At 53.9% G+C, this 23,927-nt stretch overlaps 2 protein-coding genes across 10 annotated transcripts in view; one reads left to right on the top strand and one right to left on the bottom strand.

Annotated features, from left to right (window-relative positions):
• Positions 1-4,635: 4,635 nt before the first annotated feature.
• Positions 4,636-19,186, top strand: CELF3 (CUGBP Elav-like family member 3). 8 transcript variants are annotated; one of them, XM_073888395.1, is made up of 14 exons: positions 4,636-4,695; positions 5,447-5,552; positions 6,751-6,833; positions 11,946-11,994; positions 12,419-12,547; positions 12,686-12,765; positions 13,604-13,747; positions 13,909-14,050; positions 14,315-14,464; positions 14,827-14,892; positions 15,152-15,283; positions 15,553-15,696; positions 16,363-16,500; positions 18,185-19,186. In XM_073888395.1, the coding sequence occupies exons 4-13, from the start codon at positions 11,946-11,948 to the stop codon at positions 16,488-16,490; spliced, it is 1,164 nt and encodes a 387-aa protein (XP_073744496.1). In that variant the 5' UTR covers positions 4,636-4,695; positions 5,447-5,552; positions 6,751-6,833; the 3' UTR covers positions 16,491-16,500; positions 18,185-19,186. The 8 variants fall into 8 exon arrangements, with proteins under 8 accessions (XP_073744496.1, XP_073744494.1, XP_073744491.1 ...); XM_073888393.1 differs by lacking the exon at positions 6,751-6,833 and having other exon boundaries at positions 4,679-4,695; positions 12,422-12,547; XM_073888390.1 differs by lacking the exon at positions 6,751-6,833 and having other exon boundaries at positions 4,680-4,695.
• A 3,060-nt stretch (positions 19,187-22,246) lies between these two features.
• Positions 22,247-23,927, bottom strand: part of SNX27 (sorting nexin 27) — a 67,504-nt gene continuing 65,823 nt past the window's right edge. For both annotated transcript variants that reach the window (XM_025858296.2, XM_073888472.1), the window contains one exon: positions 22,247-23,258. In XM_025858296.2, coding sequence (XP_025714081.1) covers positions 23,085-23,258 — 174 coding nt within the window. In that variant the 3' untranslated portion in view covers positions 22,247-23,084. The remainder of the gene's footprint in view (positions 23,259-23,927) is intronic.

The raw sequence follows: 23,927 nt of genomic DNA on the forward strand, positions 1-23,927 counted from the left end.
GGGCGGAGAGGCCCCGCCCCGCCCCCCAAGTCCGGCCCTCATCAGCACGCGGGGAGGGGCTGGGGGAAGGAATATGGGGGCCACTCTGAAGCCGAGTGGGAGGGTCTTCCCCTCTAATTTCCCGGCTTGGTTGTATATGGAATGAGCCCCTCTTCTTGACTCCACCCAACCTCAAATAGTTTTTTTTTTCCTTGGCTCTAGAGCAAAACTGGAAAAGGGATTCCTAAGTCAGAGTCTCCCAGAATCTGGTTCCTGACCCTCTCCCTTGTTTGGCAGCTGTTGAAACCTAGTAGTAGAGAGAGAATTCAAGCTTCTTCGTCTTCAGCCGGCTCCAAAGCCAAACCCCTCCATCAGTCCTGTAGACACACTTAACATTCAACAACATGAAAGCGTTCCATAGGATGGAGTGAATGGAGTGCTGCAAAGGAAGGGACATTCTCACACTAAAGATACTGGAAAGAACCTGGGGGACATCCTGCCAGAGGTTTCCCCTCTTGGACTGACTTTCTTGCGTAGATTAAGTTGCTCCTCATAAATTCTAAATCATCTCTACCACTCCCAGTTGAACAGAGGAGGGGAAAGGCAGTTGGCCTTCAAGGTGTATTCTTTTAGTATCTAATTAAGAAAGGAAAGTGAAACATAAAGCCAAAGAGCTGAAAATAGACCTGGAAAGGGCAGGAGCCTGTCTGTCGATACACACCATACACATGGTGCTGAGTTTCTACACCCCCAGAGATCATGCCCAGCAGAGGCCTCCTGGGAAACAGAGAAAAGACCTCAGAAGGAAACAGAGAAAAGACCTCAGAAAAAACCTCACCCCTGGTCTTTCAGATTGGTGAACAACTGCCCAAGGAGAAATAAGCCCAGCATTTAGACCACGGCCTTGGAGGGGGTCTCTCAGTGGTCCACCTCTATCCTTCTTAGCAAAGACTGAGGAGAAGAGGTGAAAATGTTGGCAGTTCCCAAGCCAGGAAAAAACCATGGAAGATAGATGAGGTAGTGAGCTACAGGCCTCTTCCCAGGAATCTCATACAGGTTAGTAATCATTGCATTTGTTTATCTGGTTTTTAGGAGAAAGGGTTAGTAGAGAGGTAGATAAGCTGCCATCTGTCACAAGTGGTTTTTTCAGGCAGGAGCAGAGGTTAATCAGAGGTGATAGTTCCTGTTGGCCAAGACCTGTTTCTTCCCACCCCGCCACCCCCAGAGAAGCTAGCGGGGGAACCTCTTAAGCTGCAGTATCCAATATGGTCACCACGAGCCACCTGTGGCTATTTGAGCACTCGAATGTTGCTGTGTCAGATGTGCTATTAAGTACAAAATACACACTGGATTTTGAACATGTAGTGTAAGAAAATAAAGTATCTTATTACTAATCTTTATATAGATGACATGTTGAATATTTTGGATATATCATATAAACACATTGAATAATATTTGGGATATATCAGTTAAATAAAATCTATTATTAAAAGTAATTTCACTTGTTTAACTTTTTTAATGTGGCCGCTAGAAATTTAAATTATGTAGATGGCTTGCCTTATATTAAACAGTGCTGGACTGGACCGGCAAATCTACACACACGCACACACGCATGCGTAAGTATGTAAAATTTTCTCCATCTTCCCACCCTGTGCATAAAATAATTAATGTCCTCCTTCTGCTAGTCTGTGGTCTTCTTGTACTTTGAGACTCAATCAGGCCTTTCTTGACTGAGCACTTCCCATGGCCCAAATACCACTATGTAGAAATAAGAGAGGCTACTTCTACTTACTTTGGTTTTCTTACAGCACTTCGGTCCTCACTATTGCACATGGTGTTGGCCTGTCTTACCGCTCCACTTGAGGTAGAAGCCACTTTAGGGAAAGAAGATCATATAAGAGATTCTTTGTACGTCATGGTTTCTGCTGCACATGGCTTCACTCTGCTTTCAGTTGGTGATGCCAGCAATTATTTGGTGACTAGCCACTCTGCCCACATATACCACCACTACATTTTGCCCTTTCTGAAATATATCCCAATTATTCATTTTCTAAGAATCTAAAATCAGGAGTAGAGCTCTCCCTTTATAAAGTCAATAATCTTTTTATGTAGGGCAGCTAAGCATTGAGTGCAGAAGAATAAGAAAGAGGGAGAGCTTCGGGATGGTGGAAAGAGAAAAGACCTTGGAAGAAGTAAGGTTTGGAAGCTTCATTTCCTCCTGGAGAGCAACTCCCCAGAATGGGCCTCCAAAGTCGTAGGGTTAACCCCCCAGAGTTACCTCACAGGACAGAGATGTGCCCACAGTCACCCAGCAAGGATGGCTCAACGCAAGCTCCCACCTCTTCTCCCCTTAACCCTGCCTCTCCTTTCAGATGGAAACCTTCCATCTGGGGACCACAAACTAAGCAAATGGTTGGAGGCATTTTGCTGCCTGCAGCTGTCTCCCCAATTGCTGACTGGGAGGAGGAGTAAGGGGAGTTCATTATAATTCATTTTTGTGAATGTTCAATATTTCAATTAATGTGATTAGCCCCAAGCCTGAATGAGCAGCAGGGCAGCAGATCTGCTGACAAGACACAGAGTAACAAGATCAACAGGGCCGTGGGGTCTTCCTAGGCTCCATCCTTAGAAGATGTGATCTGTTTAGCATCTCCATAAATACTAAGATCTGATTAGGAGGCAAGGCAGGGAGCAGTGAGGGTGGAGTCGGGAGTGGAAAGTCACTTTCCAGATGTGCTTGCACTCTTGGTTCCCTGGCACTGCCATCCCATGTTCTGACCACCCTGTACTGGGTCCTCTACCATCTCCCCCTGTGCCCATCTTAGGGGCCCAACTGGGGGGACCTGGGCATCCATATGATGAAGTGTAATCATATTTACACACACACACACACAAACCCAGGCTAAGGAAGGAGGGAAGGTGGTCAACAGAGAATCAAGCAGTAGAAAGAAGATCATCTCTCACACAGGGCTCAAATGAAGACACAGGAAAAAAGCCAGGCTTAACAACTCTTCCCATTCCCATGGGGAGCATTTGATGTAGGGGTTAAACTCAGGACTCAGGAGCCAGACTGCCTGGGCTCCACCCTCACTAAGGCCTCTTTCTAGCTCTGTAACATTAGGCAAGCCATTTTATCTCTTGGTGCCCTGGTTCCCTCATCTTTATTTGGAGGTAATGGTAGAACCTACATCATAGGCTGGTGCTGAGGGTTAAACAAATTAGTAAATATAAAGCACTTGGAAAAATGTCTGGGACACTGTAAGTGTCTTCTAAGCACCCTTACTATTACTTCCCTTCCTGAAGAGAAGTTTGCCTGCCGTGATAGCTGAGGAATGGGGGTGGCTGGGATTCAGTTGGGACGTATTTCGTATTTCAGAGACACCAGTGCCACTGTGGAGACATCAGCCCCACTCTGGAATGGAGAAGGAAATGACAGTAGAGAGGGCATTCCACAAGGGCTGCAGGCAAGGACTGTCCTGTCCAGGAGAGTTGATGTCAGCAGGTACTCCCTGCACTGAAGGGTGCTGTGAGTGGGCCTAGCACATGGAAGAATTCAGCTCCCTTGAGATTATGGGGGAAACAGATCATCCGTAGAAGAAGAGTTGTTTAGGAGAGTAATGACCCCCAAATGCACTCCCCCCATCCCTTTTTGTTATCTGATTCACTTTAAGGGTCCTACTCGAGGAACCTAACTGGGAGAGGAGGGCAAAGGGAGGAGAAATTGGGTTTCTTCTGCCCTGAACCAGAGCTTGCCTGCTGTGGTTCTCCCCCACTAAAGGAATCAGGGATCTGCTCTTGTCAGAGGTTCTTTTGCATCAACTGTTTATTCAAAAAATAATTGTTAAGCAACTACGCATGAGCAAGACACTGTGCTAGACCCCAAACAGTAAAATGCTGAATTAAACGGTGCTCTGGTCTTCAAGGAGCTTACAGTGATAACTCTCCCAGTCCTCACCACCGCCACCTCCCTGCCCACGCACTTACACACACAAACCACCCAGAGGGAGAGAAGGGGGCGTTGGCAAATGCCAGCAAGACAGTTTTTCTTGGATCCTTTTCTGGAAAATACACAGTTCTCTCTCTCTGCGCTCATTTCACCCCCGCTCTCTCCTTCCCCGCCCCCCTTTTCATCTTTCCTCTCTGGGTCCCCTTCTGCCCTTTCCCCCGGGCTCTGAGACTTACTTCCCACCCCATCCACACCTCCCTCCTCCCCCCACTCCCAACCTGCCCAACTGTTCCTATACCATTTTCTTTTCCCCGGATTCTTTCCTATACTCCCCACACTCAGTCTCCCCAGATGCCGGCTCCCCTCTCCTCCTCCCCCCTGCTCCCCTCTCCTGGGTCTTCGCTTCCAGCACCGGGGACAGCTCCAGCCCCCGGAACAATGGACCCCACCTTAGGGCTCCTCTATAAATTCTCCATCTTAGTGTCTTGCCCAACTCGTGATTGGGGAGTAAGATGGGGGAAGGGTTATTATCAACAGGACCAGCCGCTCTTCTGGGGGCGGGAAGGGAGTCAGGAAGGAAGGAGATAGAAAGAGGGCGTGGCTCTTGTCTGGATTGTGCGTCCCTCTCCAGGGTAGAGAATTTGTATTCCACCCCTGAGACTGACATCACTGATGTCAGGGGAAAGGAGGTGGGAGTGGGGAGGGGGGTGTGGAGGGGGGAGGTTTTTGTTGAGGAGAGCGCGGCCGGAGAGCAGAGCTCCGGGACCCAGGTGACCGGGAAAGCAGGCAGCCCCAGCAACGGGAGCAGCCAGCAGCAGCCCAGGCCCGGGGACCAGGGTGGGGGTGGGAGGGGGGCTGAGGGGAGGACCTGAAGGGGGGCGGCAGGGCAGAAGGGACCCCCGGAGCCCTGCCGCCATCAGAGATCAAGCATCTGGCATCAGGGATCTTCGGACCCAGCAGAAGGATCAGCCACAGGGGAGGTGTCCTCCCGGGAAAGCCAACGAGAGCTCCACCTGCCCCACATCAGGAGTGCCCCCCCCCACCCGACGCTGCTGGCAACCTACCAAGCCCCTAACCCCTAAGCCTCCTTCTCCATCACCCTCCTCAGGCCCTTTCCCCGACTCCAGCTCTTAACCCCCAGTTCCCAGCACCCCTGATACCACCCTAATCCTCCAGATCTTGAGCACACTGACCCCCTTCCTGGGATATTTGCCAAATCTCTGGGAGGGAGATCATTTGTTTGGGCTATGCCCCCTGGTGGCATGACAGTGTCTGCCTAGACCCCTGACCCCTAGTCCTCAACTCCCTGGGCCTCCTTTGTGTGAAGAGCTGCCCCTCTCCTCAGCACTGTGGTTGGGGGCCAAAGGGAAAGCCAGCCCCGGCTGGGCCCCGGCCCCCACCACTTGCCTCCTTGCTGGGCAGCTCCCCTTGGCCTTTGGGCTTCTCCCTGCTCCCCTCGGCCCCTCCTCCTGGGCCGCCCCAATGAAGGAGCCGGATGCCATCAAGCTGTTTGTGGGGCAGATCCCGAGGCATCTGGAGGAAAAGGACCTGAAGCCCATCTTCGAACAGTTTGGTCGGATCTTCGAGCTGACTGTCATCAAGGACAAGTACACCGGGCTGCACAAGGGTGAGGGGTCAGGCCAGGCTGGAGAGGTGTCAGGGGTGGGAGGGGAGGCTGGGAGGAGAGGAAGCCAGCCTGGAGGGCTGGAGTGGCTGGAAAGGGCTGATGTGGAAGGAAAGATTTCAGGGGCTAAGGAGTGGATGGAGGACCTGGAAGAGAACAGCCAGGGTGAGCTGTGCAGGCCTAAAGACAGCCTCTTTGGGGGAAGAGTTGTCGAGGGTATGCAGAGATGTGGATCCTAGAGATGAGAGGGTAGTGTCGTGGATGAACTCAAAGGAGGATGGAGGACCAAGAGATCTGGTTTGGGAGATAAGGAGCCGGGCAGGGATGTGTGTGTGTGTGTGTGTGTGTGTGTGTGTGTGTGTGTGTGTGCGCATGCGCGCGCGCCTGAGAATCTTAGTAGTCTCAGACACTATTGGGGTGGGGGTCAACCTGGCAAGAGTGGACATGGACTGGGCAGGGCAGCTCCAGGACCCAAGAGAGGGACCTGAGAAGCAGGGTGTGGAGGACAGAGACTGGTATAGATCTGGGAAGTGTGGGGGCAGGAAGTTAAGAAAGCCTGGACAAGGGGCACTCCTTGGGCCTGTCCAGGGCTCTGCGCTCTTGCTAAGCAGGGTCAGGCCCCGGTCAGGACTTGGAGAGCTCCAGGCACTGGGGATGGGGCTCGGGGTGGGGGGGGCCCACTGCTTCCCCCTGCACTGGCCTAGGGACTTGCGGTGAACTGCTCTCCCCTTTCCTTCTCCTCTATCCCACTCTCCACCCTCCACCTGCCTCCTGTGGAGTTGGAGAGAGATGAGGAAATAGGGAACATGGGAGAGGAGAGGGGTGATGGGGACCAAGATGGAGGGAGGTAGAGGCAAAGGAGAAGGGGAAAAGAGGCCAGCGAAGGAAGAGACCACACCGCACACACTTGTCTGACAACCACATGCCCCTTCTCCCCCCACACAAAGCCCCCTCTCCCAACAGTCCCCTCTCCCAATGCCACCACCACAGAAACCTCCCGGGCTCTGAGTCTCTGCCCTGAGTTCAGCAGCCCAGAGACTGTCTAGCCCCTCGCAGATACCTTCCCACTTCAGCAGCCAGAAAGTGGCAAGAAGAGAGACAAGCCTCCCAGTCCTCAGTCTTATGGTTGGGGGAAGCCTTTTAGGGAGGGGAGATCAGGGACTCACCCCCACCCGGTCTCTCTGCCCCTGCCCCTCCTCAGGATGTGCCTTCCTGACATACTGTGCCCGCGATTCAGCCCTGAAGGCCCAGAGCGCCCTGCACGAACAGAAGACGCTTCCAGGGGTGAGTCCCATATTTGTAGGGCCAGAGGGCTGAGAAGGGCCCTAGAAGGGGCAGGGGGCTCACCACCTTCCTGAGACATGGAGCTCATTTTCTACCTCCTCTCATCACCAGGAAGCCCCCCTCTCCTTCTAACACCCCTCTTTCTTGCTAGAGATGCATTCATTTCTTCTACCTGGAGAGAAGGAAGAGAGCGATTAGCAGAGCAAATGTGACCTTTGTAAGGAGCAGATGCCGCCCCTTCCCCACTTCCCAACCTGCTCGTGGGGCAACATGTAGAGAGAGAACTTAGCTGGTGGGGAGGTGTGGGGACAGACTCTGGACACCAAGTGTGTGGCAAAGTAAGCAGGAGGCACCCAGGCACTCTTGTGGCTCTGAGGGTGGGATGTCTGGCTGTGACATGGACAGCTGGTGCCTGCTGGACTAGCATCTCTGTGCGGGCTTCTGAGCTCTGACAGACTCACCTCGTGTCTTCTAGGAAGAGCTTTGGGCATCAGGGTAGAGCAGGGCCTGGGTGGGCCTGGGCTGGGGGGCAAGCAAGGGCAGGGGCAGACATCATTGCGGAAGATCAGGCCTGACCCCCAAAGTGTGCCCAGGTCGGCAGGGGTGCCCTCTGACATGGCCTTTCTCCTGAAAACATGAGCTCTTTTTCTCTTCTTCTGAGACAGCCTTGCAGATTGCCCCAGGCCCGGGCTGGCAGGGATAGAGAATCTCAGGATGCCTCCAGCCAGGCAGCCTTGGGGGGGAGAGGATGTGCCATTCTATTCCACTGTCTCTGTACTTCTGTTGTCTCCCACCCCCTGAGCCCCAGGACTGAGAGCTCACCCCGTCCATCCCTTCAGCAAACATTTGCTGAGCACAGCCTGGGTGCTGGAGGCACACGTTTCACAGCCTCTAGCCCTCTCCCCATGTGGGAAATGGAGAAAAAGGCTGATTCTCCATCCCTTCCTGGGAGGGAAATAGACAAAACAGATGGGCAAAGAGGCTGGGGGCATCCAGGAACATCAGAACCACTTCACCCACTCCCAGCTTCCAACCTTCAGAGGTCTAGGACCCACTCCCTCTGTGGCCCTCAACCCTTGAAGATGGCCCGGAGAGCAAATCCCGCTGCCCGCCTGGCTCTCACCCCTCCGTCTTGTCCTAGTTGGTGGCAAGCCAGCCAGAACAGCCCTGGCCCATGGAATTAAGGATCTGTGCATGCGTGTGTGTGTGTGTGAGCAGGCTCGGGATCCAGGGAGCCTGTGTGTGCGCGTGCGTGTGCACATGTGTGCGCGTGCGCCCGCCAGCCTGGCTGTGTGGGTGTGGGCACACGCATCCCTGGGAAGCCTGGTTTCCATCACGTCACGTCGCAACTTTCCTTTCTTCCCTTTTCTCTGTGGAGACCCCTGACAAATCAGTAGTTTTCATCTCCGTCGCCACGTCTCGTCTTTTTCTGTCTCGCTAGCCGGGCACCTGCCCTGGGTCGGCCCCCTCCAGCTGCCTGCATGCTCAGGCAGGGCTCCAACTGTCCGGGTGTGGAAAGGCTCTGCCTCCCCTTCCTGGAAACAAACAGGCCCAGGGTGGGAGGTGAGGGAGAAGGGCACCTGGTTAATGAGTGTCTAGCCCTGCCCCTGAGCCAGCTCCCAGGTGACGCTGAGGCCTCCACTTTGGCCTTTGCCTCAGGGGACAGGGTCCAGATTGGCCTGACAGAGCCTCTAGCATAGGAAATGGGGGGAGGGTCCCATCCTCCAAGGGGACCCAGGTGCTAGGGGCTTGAGGGAGCAAATCAGGGCAGTGTAGGGGAGCAGATGTCTGTGGCCAGGCTCTGCCTGACCCTTTTTATCCCCCAGGTCTTTTCTCTGCCACCTGCCTTCCTGGCAGTGTTGTTTCCTCAAACAGTCTTGGCTTTTTAGTGTGCCAGCTCTCTGGGAAGTTCTTCCTGCTGTCTAATCTCCCTCCACACCCTCCTAATACAGGCTTTTTTTTTTTAATATTTTATTTTTAAGTAATCTCTACACCCAACGTGGGGCTCGAACTCACAACCCCGAGATCAAGAGTCACATGCTCCACCCACTGAGCCAGCCAGGTGCCCCAGTACAGGCTCTTTTTTTGTGGGGGCGTTTAGCTCTCTCTCCTTTCTCCCCATCTCTGTCACCCTGGAATCTGCAAGGTGCCACCACATTAGGGTGATGCTTGGGCTGCAGACAGGAAGAATGGAGGCTGGGCCCGTGGCTGTCAAGCCCCATTTCCTTTTCTCTCCCCTGATCATTCCCAGGAGGGGCTCAGCCACAGGCCCCTGGATTCTCCCTGCCCAGAGAATGGTGGTGGTGGTGGTGGTGGGAGGGACTGGAGGTGGTGGTGGGAGGGACTTCTTCTGCCTAGCCTGCCCTAGCCCCTCTCCTTGGGCCAAAATCCCACTCTAGGGATGTGGGCCCTCCCTGTCGGCTTGCTGTTGGGCCAGTGAATTCTGGCCCCGTGGAAAGGACCCGTGTGTGGTCTGGGACACTGGGTGGAAGGGAGTCCGGAGCCAGGGGTGAGAGAGCAGCAGGCCTCTATCCTCAGGAGAATTAGATTTTCTAGAAATATAAGCTCTTCCTGGCAGTGGGGTCTTTGCTATTGGTGAGAAGGATGAGGGCCTTATGCGTGACCAAGTTGGTGGGGAGCAGTCTGAGTGCTACTTGGAGTATAAATAGCCTCTTCTTCTTTGGGAGGCCCTAGGGAGGGCTTATCACCTGGCTGGTGGTGGCTAGGGAAGAGAGGCGCCCGACTCCGGGTTGCCAGGTAAACAGGGCCCAGCTGGACTCAAGGGAGGGGGCAGGTGTGCCCAAGCTGAGCTAACAAAGACCGAGCTTCCCACAGGAAGTGCCAGGCCAAGAAGGAGAGCCTGGGCCTGGGTCACTGAGGGCCACTGAGGGAGGCTGTCTATCTGTAGGGGAGTGAGGGGAGCCTTCTGTCAACGTGGTCTGCACTGCAGCCTGTGCGCTTGCGTGTGTCTTTGTGTGAATCCCTATCAGCTGTGGATATTTACTGAGGTGCTATTTTTGTGTCTGGAAGCCCATGCAGCAAGGGAATGGCATCCTTTCTCTCTGGGTCTCAGGTTCCCCACCCTCAACTAGAACCGCAAATCCCTAGGGGCATTTTGGGAAGGGGTTAGTGTCAACTAAAGAACTCCCTGATGCTATGGAAAGACCCTGATTCGGATTCTACCTCTTCCGTAGGGGGTGTGGCTGGTGCTGAGATGCCCGTGGGGCACCTCCTGATAGCTTTACAGAGAGGAGGAGGGTGCAAGACTGAGAGCCCTGGGCATCTAACCCCCACCCTGTGCACACACACCTCTCTCTCTCTCTCTCTCTCTCTCTCTCTCTCTCTCTCTCTCTCGCACCCACACATGCACACAAGCTCCTGAGGAGATTGAACCTCCATGGGATAATCCCAGATTGGTGGAGGATAAAGCTGGGAGCAGATTGGCTGGAGGATTTGGGTGACTGTTACCCACCTCCCCCTAACCAGCTGCTCTCAGATCCATAAATGGGGGTGGGGCAGGACAGGAGTGTCAGCTGAGGTGGGGCTTAGGTTTGATCCAGGGCTGGGGATACCTCACCAGCAGAGTCCTGTCAGACTGACTGGAATGGCCTGATACCAGGGAGGAGGGTCTGGTGTGAGAAGGGGCAAGGGGCAACAATCAATCCTGCACTTCTCTGTGTATGAAGTGATGACACAAGATCCCCAAAGGCTGGAACACTAGAGCTGAGGGGAACCTGACTCACCACCACCTGATCTGCCCCACTGTTTTACAGATGAGAACATTGAGGCCCTGAGGAGAGAAGTGACTTGTCCAAGGTCACCCAGCTAGTGAGTGGTAGGGCCAGTCCCTGAACCTGGGTCTCCTGACCCCCAGTCCAGTGCCTTGCCTGAGGATACCCGTAGCCCCCCTCAGAATGTCGATAAATGGTTTCTTTTGTTTAATATCTATTTTTGGTCACTGGAGCTAGGATGGCCCCTCAATAGCAAAATATCTTCAGACACGAAAGCCTGAGTCCTTCCACTCCCTCCAGTTCCGAAGATGCTCCCCGCTAGTTAAGGAAATCAACCTGCAGAAGTCACTGCTAAGTCCCCTCACCAGACAAGAACGTGGAGAGTGGAACTGGGGGGTGTCTGCATTTCCACTGGAGGCTGAACAAAGGGAAATGCTGCAGGAGTGAAGAGAAGGGAGAGCTCTGGAGGACTTCGGGGTACAGGGAGAATGTCAAAAGAGCACGGGATAACAGTTCCTCCTTCGGAGCCCTCCCAGCTGTGAGACACCAAGGATTTGATTTGGAGGAGGAAGGCAGAGGAAGGGACAGTGTGGCCCCGGCAGGGCCTGCTCAGTGCGAATCAGGAAGCTTGTCCTGGGCCCCTCCCCCACCTCCCAGCCCCCACCAAATCCTCCACCCCCAACATACCCTGTTCTCACCCCCCCACACTCCTTCACCGGGTGTGTGGAGCAGCAGAAGTGATGACGTCACCACGGTCGCCAGGGCGACGGGAGGGATAAATCAGGCTGAGTGGGCGGTTGCCATGGCGCGCATTCTCCCGTTGCCACGGAGACTGGGCATCTGCTCCCTTTGTGCTGCCCGAGTGCCTTCCCCCTGGGGTCAAGGGTTTTGGGGGGAAGATAGAGAAGCAGACACACCTCTAGGGGTCAGAAGGAAGGCGGGGCATCTGTGGGGTGTCCCTGGGTCGACAGTCCTCCTTGGGGCTGCTTATTGGAGTGGCCTCTGTTGCGCCTACTTTGCAAAATTGAGGCAGCTCTTGCTGAATAGCCCCTTGGCTGGGCTCTGTCTCAGGACCCAGGTCCTACGGGAAGTTCCATTCTCCCCCTAAAGCCAGCATCACTTATCCCTGGCCAAGTCACCTGGGGCCTCACCGGAGCCTGGAGCTGGCCCCAGGAGCATCCTCTACATCCTCACCTTCCGCTGCCTCTAATCCCCTTGGGTCCTAATCCTAAACAAGATTAGGCCCATCCCTTCCTTCCCATCAGCAGTTTAGGGCCTGGGGTTTACTCCCTCTGGCCTCTCTGCAGGTCCCGTCCTGGGGAGGGCTCCTGGGAGGTTCAGAGGAGGTCCCCAGCAGTTGCCTTCTCTTCTCTCCTTTTAGATGAACAGGCCCATCCAGGTCAAGCCGGCCGACAGCGAGAGCCGAGGAGGTAGGTTCTGTACCTTTGGACTTTGGACTCAGGCCCAGGGCTTGGAGTAACTGAGGGTCAGCCTCTCTGAGGAAGAAAATCTGAGAATTCCAAAGGGTTCCTGGTCAAGGTGGGGACTGAAGTCAGTGTGGTCAGAGGGGATGTCATCCAGCCCATTGTAGAGATGGTAAAACTGAAGCACAGAGTAAAGTGCAAGACCTTCAGGAACTGGACCGAGCACTCTATGTAACTGTGCCCCATTTCCCCAAACATCACCGGTGTCATATGTTAGAAGCCTTAGTCGCAGGGTGAGGGGAGTGCCTGGACCTCCAGGGAGTTGCTGAAGGTGAAGGGCAGGATTTCTGCCTGTCCCAAGCGGGAATAGGGTTGGTAAAGCAGCCAGGGGGCCCTGAACATGCCCTTCCTCCTGTGCCTTACCCCCCAGAAGACCGGAAGCTCTTTGTGGGGATGCTAGGGAAGCAGCAGACAGATGAGGACGTCAGGAAGATGTTTGAGCCTTTTGGGACCATAGACGAGTGCACTGTGCTCCGGGGGCCAGATGGCACCAGCAAAGGTACCCAGTCGCTACCCCTTCCCCAACCGGGCCTTCTGGCCTTCCTGCTCCTCTCCTACTGGCTTCCCGGCAACGGGGACAGTGGGGGCCCTCGAGGGTGAGCACTCACCCTTTCCTCCTTGCTCTTGGATGCTGTAGGCTGCGCCTTTGTGAAGTTCCAGACCCACGCCGAGGCCCAGGCGGCCATCAACACCCTTCACAGCAGCCGGACCCTGCCGGTGAGCCCCCCTCACATTCACATTTCAGATGACATCTCCCCACCTCGGGCCCCTGTCCCTGTCCCTCACATCTAGTCGGCATGCCTTGCCCTCCTCCCCGGCCTCCTCCACCCCTCAGGCTCTCCATCTCCTGTCTCCTGTACCCCCCAGCCTCACTGGCTGGGTGTCAGAACACTTGCTTAGAGGCCGCACGTGCCCTCTGCACATTAGCAGTGGGTCAACTGACTGTACTCGTGGAGGGCTCTCCAGCAGGGCAGAGTTCTCAGATGGAACTAGCTGATTCTGAAGCTCCCTCAGCAGAGGCTGGGCAAGCATTTAGCAGGAACTTGGTCAAGAGGATGCGACAGTGAATAGAGAACTGCGTTCTAGATTCCAGGATTCTACAACACTCTGCAAATGTTCTTGGGTTTGGTTTTTATTTAGTGCAAAGTGGTATGAAAACTTGAGGCTTCATCCTCTGAGCACACGGTGCGGGGGCTGGGGTGGCTAGCCGACACCACCAGCCTGGGATTAAATATTCTCTGTGGCCCTTCCAACCTGGGGATAATTTCTGGCTCAGAATCCTCACAGAGAAGCCAGGGATGCCCTTTGGATTCCAGTAGGTCTTTCCCTTTTCAAGCACATGTCTTTGAGTTCCTCAACTTTTTCTAGTCTCTTGCACATCCTGGCACAGGGGGAGGCGGGGATTAAAATCTTCCTGTTTGACAGAGGCACTATGATGGCTGCCCTCCCAAAGAGGCCAAGTCTGGAGGGGTGGAACTGAGGCCAGGCCCTGAGGGCTCTGGGGATGAGAAATCCCGACTCTGTCCCTCTAACCACATGCGTGGCCCCTGCCCAGGGTGCCTCATCCAGCCTGGTGGTGAAGTTTGCTGACACGGAGAAGGAGCGAGGTCTCCGCCGAATGCAGCAGGTGGCTACCCAGCTGGGCATGTTCAGCCCCATCGCCCTGCAGTTTGGAGCCTACAGCGCCTACACCCAGGCCGTGAGCACTGACCCCTGGGTGCTGGGCCTGGCCAATCCCCGCCTCCTCCTGGCCTCCAGGACCTGTCCCCACCCTTCCAGTGCCAAGGCCCAGGGCTGGGAGGGGAACCAGGCTAGGCACAGGTGACCTGGCCCCACTCTCCTCTCTCCCCCTTCCCCCAGCTGATGCAGCAGCAGGCGGCCCTGGTAGCGGCTCACAGTGCCTACCTCAGCCCCATGGCCACCATGGCTGCCGTGCAGATGCAGCACATGGCCGCCATCAATGCCAATGGCCTCATCGCCACTCCCATCACCCCATCCTCAGGTAAGGCCCAGGCAAGGCGGGCTGGGCTGGGTGTGAATGGGACAGGTCAGAGGAGCTGCCGCCCGGGGTGTAGGAGGGTGGGGGGGTGGGACACAGGGCACTGCTCAGGGAAGCCAGAGGGTCTGGAAGGGACTCAGGGGTGAGAGAGTGGCCTGCTTCCTCCCTTCTGCCTGCAGACTTGCTGACTAGTGTGTGTGTGTGTGTGTGTGTGTGTGTGTGTGTGTCTACTTCTCCGCTCTGTCTCTGTCGCTTTCTCCTCCCTAGGAACCAGCACCCCTCCTGCCATCGCTGCCACGCCCGTCTCGGCAATCCCTGCTGCCCTGGGCGTCAACGGCTACAGCCCGGTGCCCACCCAGCCCACCGGGCAGCCTGCCCCTGATGCTCTCTATCCCAACGGGGTTCACCCCTACCCAGGTGGGGGTCTCTGCCTGCCCCCCTCTCTCCCCAGCAACTATCAAAGCCGCTGCTCCCATTGCCCACAGAAAGCCATGGCGCCCCCTCCCTCTCCAGGCCTCGGGGTGATAAGCTGCTCTCTCCTGCTCTGTCATCCTTGGGCAGGGATGCTCTGCCCGTTCTCAGCCAGGGAAGCTGAGGCTTAGAGAAGCCCAGGGTTTGCACAGCCAGTCACAGACTCCACGCTCTGCCCTCTCCCCGTGGCTCTGGGCCTTTGCACGCTCTCCCGTCACACCCTGTGCCCTGTGAGGCTATCCTCCCCACCTGCCTGGCCTTTGCTCTGCGTCCTGCCCCACCCTCACAGTCGGTGCTGCTCTCCCCAGCCCAGAGCCCCGCGGCCCCCGTGGACCCCCTGCAGCAGGCCTACGCAGGGATGCAGCACTACACAGGTGAGGAGCCCAGCATCCCCCCCACCCCGGATGGGAGGGACGGCGTGGGACCGAGGCTAGGCTGCCAGGTGCCCCGCCCTGCCAGCCACCCCCTTGGGCTTCCTGACATTAGGGGCAGTGCACCCAGAGTTCAAGGTGGCTCCTTCTCTGACCCCTCTCAGCCCTGTCCACCCCTGTCTACCCTGGGCTGCTGGCCAGAGGGCCCCGGGGGCCAGGCGAGTCTTGGGACCCCCACTAGCTCTCTGCTCTCCCACCGCAGCAGCCTACCCAGCAGCCTACAGCCTGGTGGCGCCCGCGTTCCCGCAGCCTCCCGCCCTGGTTGCCCAGCAGCCCCCACCTCCTCCCCAGCAGCAGCCACAGCCGCCGCAACCGCAGCCGCAGCAACGGGAAGGTGCGGCCTGGGCGCCCTCCTGCTGGCCCAGACCCTTCTGGGACAGGAGCGCCCTTGCCCTGGGCTGGGGACTCCCTGTCGCCTGCTCGCAGCCTGCCTCTGGCCTCATGTGCGGGGAGAAAGCGAGTGGGGATGAGGTGTCTGGTGCCCTGGCCTGCACAATGGGGGCTGGGATGGGAGGGTCTGCCCCGGGCCTGCTTTCCGTGAGACGCTTGCCCCCGAGTGCTTCCCAATCACTGGGCTCTTCCTCTGTCTCTGCTACCACCCAGGCCCTGACGGCTGCAACATCTTCATCTACCACCTGCCCCAGGAGTTCACGGACTCAGAGATCCTCCAGATGTTTGTCCCCTTTGGCCACGTCATCTCGGCCAAAGTCTTTGTTGACCGGGCCACCAATCAGAGCAAGTGTTTTGGTAAGAATGTAATGATCCAAAAGATAAAATACGGCACATTTTTGCCAAACTCCAAATGTGGACAAGGTTTGAGACATTTGAAGGCATTTATGGTCACAGTGGGCCCAAACTTTGAAATCCAGATTGTCCAAGAGTTGGAAAGAGCCTTTCTTACACCCTCAGCATCCCATACCAGCTGCTGTCCAGGCCCAGCTCTTCCTCCAAAAACTACAGCTTTACCTTTTCTCCTTGAGCACTGGTCAAATTCATACTCCATGAGGTCTGGAAGAGGCTCAGGAACGGGATGTTTGGTTTTCAAAAGGAAGGCTTAGGGAGTGGAGTCTTTTGGCTTTGTGTCTTTGAAAAGTTGCTTCAAGGGCCTTGTCCTCCCTGCGTGAGAAGTCATGAAGGGCCAGAAGTGTCATTTTCAGAGTTATCCAGGCTGAGGAAGGGGCTGCCCTTTAAAGAGCGCTGGAAAGAATGTCCTAGTGCATGTGAGTGGCTGGACTGCATTCATTAACTCAACCTATCGATCAGCAGCTACCCATCGAATGCCTACTGTGTGTCAGGTATTCAGGATCCCGGGAGGAAGTAGGGTGGTGCCGGGGAACCAAAGAGCAGGTTCTGGCCCTCAGCACAGGCAAGTGAGGTGGGGTTGGGCTGGGCCTTATGACCCTCTCACCTCAGGCTTTGTGAGTTTCGACAATCCGGCCAGTGCACAGGCTGCCATCCAGGCCATGAACGGTTTCCAGATTGGCATGAAGCGCCTCAAAGTCCAGCTAAAGCGGCCTAAGGATGCCAACCGGCCCTACTGAGGGCCCCCAGGTGGGTCCTGCTCCCATCCTGTGACCTCTTCAGCTCCCTCACACTGAAGCCAGGGCCCTCACTTGGACTGCCCCCCCACCCCCTGTTCCCCCAGCCTCAGGGATGCCCACCCCACCCCCACCTCTGACTCTGGGCACTTGAAGCAGGGATCTGGTATAGCTCCTTCCTTCTGCTGTGTTTCAATCACCTGAGTCATTCTCCCTCTCTCTCTTTCTCTCTCACACACATACATACACATACGCGCAAGCGTGCACGCACGCGTGTGCGCGCGCACACACAAACACACACACAAACTGTGACCCCAGAGAGAGCCAAGTCTGTCTAGATCTGTGTCCACTCCCCAGGTCTTCCTCAGTATCTGGTCTCGTTTGTCTGGTCAGTGTCCTTGTGTTTGTGTGTCTCTCTCTTTTTGGTTTTCCTTTGGGTCAGAGTTGAATTAGGGGAGTAGAGTTGGGAAAGGAAGGGGGCTGGTATAGGATACTGGAGGGTTCTAGAATCATGACTCCTGGAATATCTATCCTCCTGAGAGGTGGGGATATCAGACCCTCAGTGCCCTGGATTCCAGGTAGTATAGACCCTGGACTCCGATGTAGTATAGGCCCATGGGACAGTGGAGAGTGCACAGAACAGACTGGGGGGGAATTCCAAGCTTCAGGCCCCCCAGGAGAAGCTTCGATTTAGGTGGAGAAGGCCAAAATGCTGGACTGCCTGAATTTCACTAAATGGGTCCCCTCCGCCCCATTGTTGCCACCACCCTAGCCTCATGGCCACAGAGCTGTGAGCTTTAGTGACTTTTGTGTTTGTTTAATCTCCTTTGGACCAAACCCCTGAAAAAACACAACCCAAGAACAATACCCACATTTTCTGTTTCTCCCCCTTTCCCCCCCAATCCTGGCTGCTTAACTCCCCCCACCCTGGGGGCCCCCCCAGCCCAGGGCCCGTGTTCATTGTCGGCCGAAGCCCCCATCCCCGGACCCCTGCTCCGGGCCCCTGTAAGTTGCATGGAACGAGCGTGTTGTCTTTGGAGCCGATTGTTTGTTATTTGGGGAGGGGGCCGCGGAGGGAAGCGCCCCTCAGCCCAGGGTCAGGGCCGGGGGCAGCTCGCGGGATGTGCTTGGTCAACAGTGGTTGGTGACTGTGGTCTGTGTTCTGTGCCTTTCTCTCTTGCTTTCTTTGTTCCTTTCTGAAAAGGAATGAGAGCACTCTCTAGGGGCTGGGGGTCTCAGCCCTCAAGTCTGCAGCCCTAAGCCCAGCCCCAGGTCCTAGCCTGGCCACCCTGCTCTTCCTCCAGGTGTCTTGTCTGTCTGCTGCCCCTTCTTCTCCTTCCTCTTAGCTATCTCTGCCTGCCTGCCTGTTGTCTCACTCCTTTGCTTTGTCCCCTCCAGTCCCTGTCACCATATCTTCCAGCCTTTGTTTCTCTCACGGGCTGTGTGAATATCTCCTTCTGCATATCCTTTGGTTTCTTATATCATGGGCCCTCTCCGTCCCGTCTCCTCCATCATTGCCCCTTGTCAACAGCTGGGGGGCTCCGTCTGGACTGAGGCCTTTCCGATGACCTGTCTTCCCCAGGCGGCCCCATCCTATCCTGCGTCAGCCAGCCCAGCTACCTCCTCCCTGGCAGGGCCTATGACCTGCACTGGCTGTGTCTTCCCCACAGCTTCACCCGTGTCTCCTTCCTTCACAGGTCTGGAGACACCAGAGGAAGGGGCACCACACCCCTCTCCCCACGTCTGGTCCCAGCCCTCTCTGCACACCTGCCCGGGCCTCGATGGGGCTCTGGGGCAAAAGCTGCTTCACAGCCCTGGGGGAACAGGACACTGGCCCACTCCCACCACCCCGCCCCTCCTGAAGGGCCTGTTTCCTCCCAGGTGCCCTTTTGGCCTTTGTGAGGGAGCAAGGGACAGGCTCAAAGGCTCCAGGGTATCTGCCTTCTGCTGGGGCTCCTGTGGTGACCTTCTGTGCCCAGCTTTCGCACTTGCCTCCCCCACCAGCGGGCCTGTGGCCCCCGGGAGGGCAGAGGGGCCTCCCACAAGCTCCCCACCTCACCCTCACCCCAGCCTCTTCCCCACATTAGGGGTTTCTCAGAAGCTGGTTCTCACACCCCCTGCCACCCTCAGCTAGAGGTAGGATATCCCTGAACCCTGGGCTCCCAGCCCTAAAACTCACTGCCTCCCCCATGGGCCCCCTCTTAAGGAGGGTGTGGGGGAGCCCTGAGGGCTGCCTCTCCACCAGTCAGCCACAGAGACCCTCCTCCTTTCATGAGGAAAAGACCTCCCCCGAACCCCTAAAAATGTTTACAGTCTCTGCTGGTCCCCTCCGTGTAAATACCACTACCACCCGTGCGTTATCCAGCCCGGCCCGGCCCGGACGCTGCCATCTCTCTTTCTGGGAGTTTAGACAATGTTCCCCTTGGATTTTTTCTCTCTCTTGATTTCTCCCTTTGCTTTGGGGGTAATTGGGTATTTGGGAGGAGGGGTGTGGGGAGGGTTACAGGGGTTTATTACCTGATCATTTTCTTTAGGAAGAGGTTTTAGGGGAAAGAAACGGGTGGGGGTGGGAGTGGTAAGGGGAGACTGGGGAGTCCGTTTCAGACACTTCTCTATGCTTAACTTATTTATTTATTGCATTTTACTTTTAAAGAGTTGGTCTTTTCTGTCTAAATAAAGAAAAAAGTTTAAAAGCATCAAATAAGAGTCTTGGAAAGTTGACGGGAGGGGATTTTGCGCACTGGGGAGGGGATGAAAGGAGGGAGGTTTGGGAGAGAGACCTGTTGGGAGGGTCCAAGATCTTTGAGGGGTCCAGGCCTGGACCATGGCTTCATGATCCCATTCTTCCGCCCTTCCTTGAGGCTTAATCCTGGAATGCTCTGCAGCACTAGGCACAGAGGGAAGAAAGCAGGTCAGTGGGCCTCTCTTGTATCCAGCCCTGTCCCTCTGAAGGCTGGGGGTGAGTTGTCCCTGCACCTCCCAGTGGGGATACAGGGAGCTAAGCTTTTGCTCTGTGATTCTGTTACAGGCCTTTAGGGTACCTTTCCTCACTTAACCTCCCAACAACTCTGTGAGGCGGGATATAATTTTACAGACAGGTTAAAAAGGGCTTGGGAGGGTAACTGACTTATCCAGAATCACAAAGCTACCAAGGGATGGCTGCAGGAAGAAAGCCCTATATGTCAGACTCCAAAGCCCATGATTCTCTCATCTAACAGACTCAACTACCTGGTCTTTGACCCGAGGTAATGATCCCAACAAGTACCAAGCAGGCTGTCACAGCGAGTCCCATCACGCAGAAGGTGGACTGCATAAGCCCTGAGGTCCCTTCGATTCGGTTCTTAGATTCTTCTCAGTGAACTACTTTAGGGCTGGGTTCAGGGGGCTCACACAGGGGTAGTGTGTGACTTCACAGCACCTGGGCCACTTGCTTTTAGCAGCAACCTGCTACCCCACCCTCATTATGCCCCCCACTTTAAACTTGCTCACCTTCCAGCCCAGCCAGCCTTAGGCCAGAGCTGTTCCACCAGCGCACAAGGATGTGCGACTCCTCACCACCCACTCCCACCTCAGCCCCGTACTTTGGCCTTCTCTTAAACCACCCCAAACTGAGAGGAGTACAAAGAGAAGCAACATGTGAAGTACAATAGAAATATACCTGTGGATATTGTTTCAGGGAAAAAAAGTCTCTTAGATTGGCAGAGATCAGGGATGGGGCCTTACTCAGAAGGAAGAGAATCCTGGCAGGAGCATCTGAAATCTCGAATATATAGGGTGTGTGTGTGTGTGGTATATTGTGTGTGTGTCTGTGTGTTATACTGTGTGTGTGGTATATTGTGTGTGTGTGTGTGGTATACTGTGTGTGTGGTATATTGTGTGTGTGTGTGTGTCTGTGTGTTATACTGTGTGTGTGTGGTATATTGTGTGTGTGTTATACTGTGTGTGTGTGGTATATTGTGTGTGTGGTATACTGTGTGTGTGTGGTATATTGTGTGTGTGTGGTATATTGTGTGTGTGTGGTATATTGTGTGTGTGTGTGGTATACTGTATGTGTGTGTGTGTGTGGTCACAGACAGGCAAAAGTGTAAGAACAGCAGGAGTTGGTATCAACACCAGGAATTTTCCCTTGTACTGTCTCGCTGTGGCCTCACCACAGTTTCTGGGTCAGGACAGGAAGATGGAAGGTGTATTTGAGACCGAAGAGCATCTCCCAGAGTGACATACTGACTGGTGGGTTCTCCTGGGATGCGGGAGTTGGAAGGCAAAAGGACTCGGAAGTCTCCTCCTCCTGGTATCCTCCCTGATCTCAGGCAGCCCCTCACCAAACCGAAGAATCCTTATTGTCACTGCTCACGGCTTGCCCTTCCCTGCAAGGAGAAGGAGCTCCAAAGGAGCCAGATTTTCTCCAGAGAAGCAGTAGATACAAGTAAAGTTGAATGATGAAGAGGGAGACACAGAGGGGTCTTTTGGGGGGAAACAAAACATTTCGGGGACAGGGATTCTCCAGGTCCTTTTTAAAAATTATTTTAATCCCAGTATAGTTAGCAGTGTTATATTAGTTTCTGGTGTACAATATAGTGATTCAGTAATTCCATACAGCACCCAGTGCTCATCATCTCTAGGGACTTTGATGGCAAAACGTAGGACCCTCGGAGCCAGAAAAGGAAGCTCTGAACTTGCATCTTGCATAAACAGATTTCTCAGGCATCATATTAGCTTCAAATATAGTAGGTAGGGTATAAAGGAGGGTAGTTCTGTTAGCTCCCGAAGTTCACTACCACCTCTTCTGAGCAGGGGGGATCTGAGCAGTAATAAAATGGGAGAGCAGAAGAAATAAGAAATCAGGACAGTAGGATCCCCTAATTCAGACCAAGCAGGATGAAACTCAGCTGCTTCTTCTAAAATGATCAAGTTACTGTTCCAACGTTAATGGCAGCATAAAAAGAAGGGAAAAGGAAAAGAACTTCTTAAGGCAGAAGACTGGAGCTGACAGATTAATAGCAGGGATTGGGAGAAGCCTTCCATTTATAGAAATGAAAACAGACATTTAGGAAAATATCCTCCATTAGGGGGGCTCCAGGGATGAGAGTGTGGCCGGGAAAAGCCCTGGATAATTCTTCCTCCAATGCATCCCCATGCCCTGGCCGCATTTTGAGAGCTTAGAAATGCACAAACATCAGGCAAAGCGTTTCCGTCCCCTTAGCAGAGACCCTGCACAGCCCGTCCGACTTGCAGGGTTTCCTTCGTCTTTTCACTCTCCTGCTAAAGTGTCAAAGCCTTCGCGGCCTTGGCTTCTAGTATTTGTGACTGCAGGCATTTCCACTTGCGGCCAAGACTCACTCACTTCTCCAAGTCTGACAACCTGAGTCGCTCTGAGCCAAGCATCTGGTCCTTCGAAGACTCCCATTCTGTGGGCCTTCTCTGGGTCTACTTCCCTGAGTAATCAGGCAGCTTCCTCTTGCCCCCCACAAATGGGGTCTCCCTCCAATATACTGCATCCTCTCATCCACTCGATGAGAATGACTCCCAGTTGTGTGTTTCTAATTGAACTTTTGTCCTGAACTCAGTCTGGGAGCGCCTTCCTCCCTCAGTCTTCCTCAAAAGTATCTAGCACCACTATTCACCATCTCACGCCTCCTATTCAATCCAACTGCAAAGCCCTACTTGTCCTCTCAAATATATTGTTGACCTGCACACATCTGTCTTTCCATCTCCATGGCCACAAAGTCCAAAGTCACCCTCATACCACCAGAGCCCTCCTACAACCTGTTCTCCATAGAAGCCTTCTACAAATCCATTCACGGACAGATGCCGAGTCCGTTCTTCACCTTGTTTACTGCTGTATCCCCATCACCCTCAACAGTGCCCAGAACATCAGAAGGTGCTCCACAAATAATTAAGAAGTAACTGCTGGATGTCTATATATCTAGATTTCTCACCCATGCCTAAATCATAATAGGTCCAAAGCCAACACATTTTCTCCCTGTTTCAACTCTTAAATATTTCCATTTTCTAGCCACCTAGAGATGAAACCTCGGGAGTCTTTGACTCCTGACACATGCATTCAATGTTATTAAATCACAAAAGATTTTACTTCCACAATTTTTTTCTCACATCCGTATCCCTTTTAATTATCACTGCCTCCACTTACCAACCAACCATAACAGTGTCCTAACTGAGCCTTCTGTGTGTATTCTACAGCACCAGTTTCTAAACTGCACCTGATTAAAAAAAACCTTTTTTTTAAATGTAGAACACCTTACCCTGGCATTCAAGGCTCTTCAAACCTCATCTTCCATCTAAGTTCTAATCAAATAGGACTATTCATTGTTCATCTGGACAAGTTTGAGCCTTCCCCTCCCCCCATGGCTCTTCATTCCCAATTATAAGTGTCAGGCACATAACAGCTCAATAAACTTTGTGAAAAACCTTCTTGTTGAATTCCTGTTCATCTTAAATGGTTCATCTTAAACGCCACTTTCTTCATGAAGATTTCCTTAGCTGCTTCATCCAGAGGTCTTTCTCCCCCCCTCTTCTTCCTAGTCCTTATGGCACTTCAACCTTCCATTGCCATGTATCATGTCATTCGTAAATCTCTCAGTTCTCTGCTGGGCTGAAAGCGGGAACAATGGCTCTTCCTTTGCCTTTGTATCTGCTGTTGTATGGAACAGGATGCCCTGCGCGTGGCAGATAGCCAATCAATGTTTGTCGACTTAAACTTCTGTAATTCGACTCTGGGATTCCACTTTCTCCTTCTCTACAGATTCTTTCCTTGTTAAAGAAAAAAGAATTATTTCCCCATTATCATATTTATCAGATCCCAATTATTTTTTTTTATTTATTTATTCATGAGAGACAGAGAGAGAGAGAGAGAGGCAGAGGGAGAAGCAGGCTCCCAAGGAGCAGGGAGCCCGATGCGGGACTCGATCCCAGGACCCTGGGATCATGACCTGAGCCGAAGGCAGACGCTCAACCATCTGAGCCACCCAGGCGCCCAGATCCCAATTATTTAATGCTGATGGCTGAGTGAATGAGATCCAGAACAAATGTCTCTCCCCAAACTGCCAAAAGAAATGTCAAACTAGTTCTTGCTTTTATAGCCTTCAATCAAGGAGCAAAAACATATGGTCGGGGGTTATAAAAGTAAGAAAGGTTTACAAAAATAACAAAATATCTGACCTAACGCAAATGCTGAGCTTTGACAGAGAGGAGCAGGTACTCTTTGGAGTAAGTCATTAGGCCACAGTACCTGAGACCCCTGTGTAAAAACAAAGTACATCCAGAACCACCTTTATTCTCAGGGGTGTGGGCAGAGGAAGGAATACAACCACCCAGAGTGCCTACTATTATGCATTATTATTGTTGTTGTTATATTAGGTTCAGATTCAGGAGATCAGTCTCCTGAGGTATTTGTAAAATGAAACAGCAGATCATGTTACT

This window comes from Callorhinus ursinus, unplaced genomic scaffold, assembly GCF_003265705.2.
Source record: "Callorhinus ursinus isolate GAN/ISIS: 27379988/994484 unplaced genomic scaffold, GSC_fseal_2.0 scaffold90, whole genome shotgun sequence".
Taxonomy (NCBI): Eukaryota; Metazoa; Chordata; class Mammalia; order Carnivora; family Otariidae; genus Callorhinus; species Callorhinus ursinus.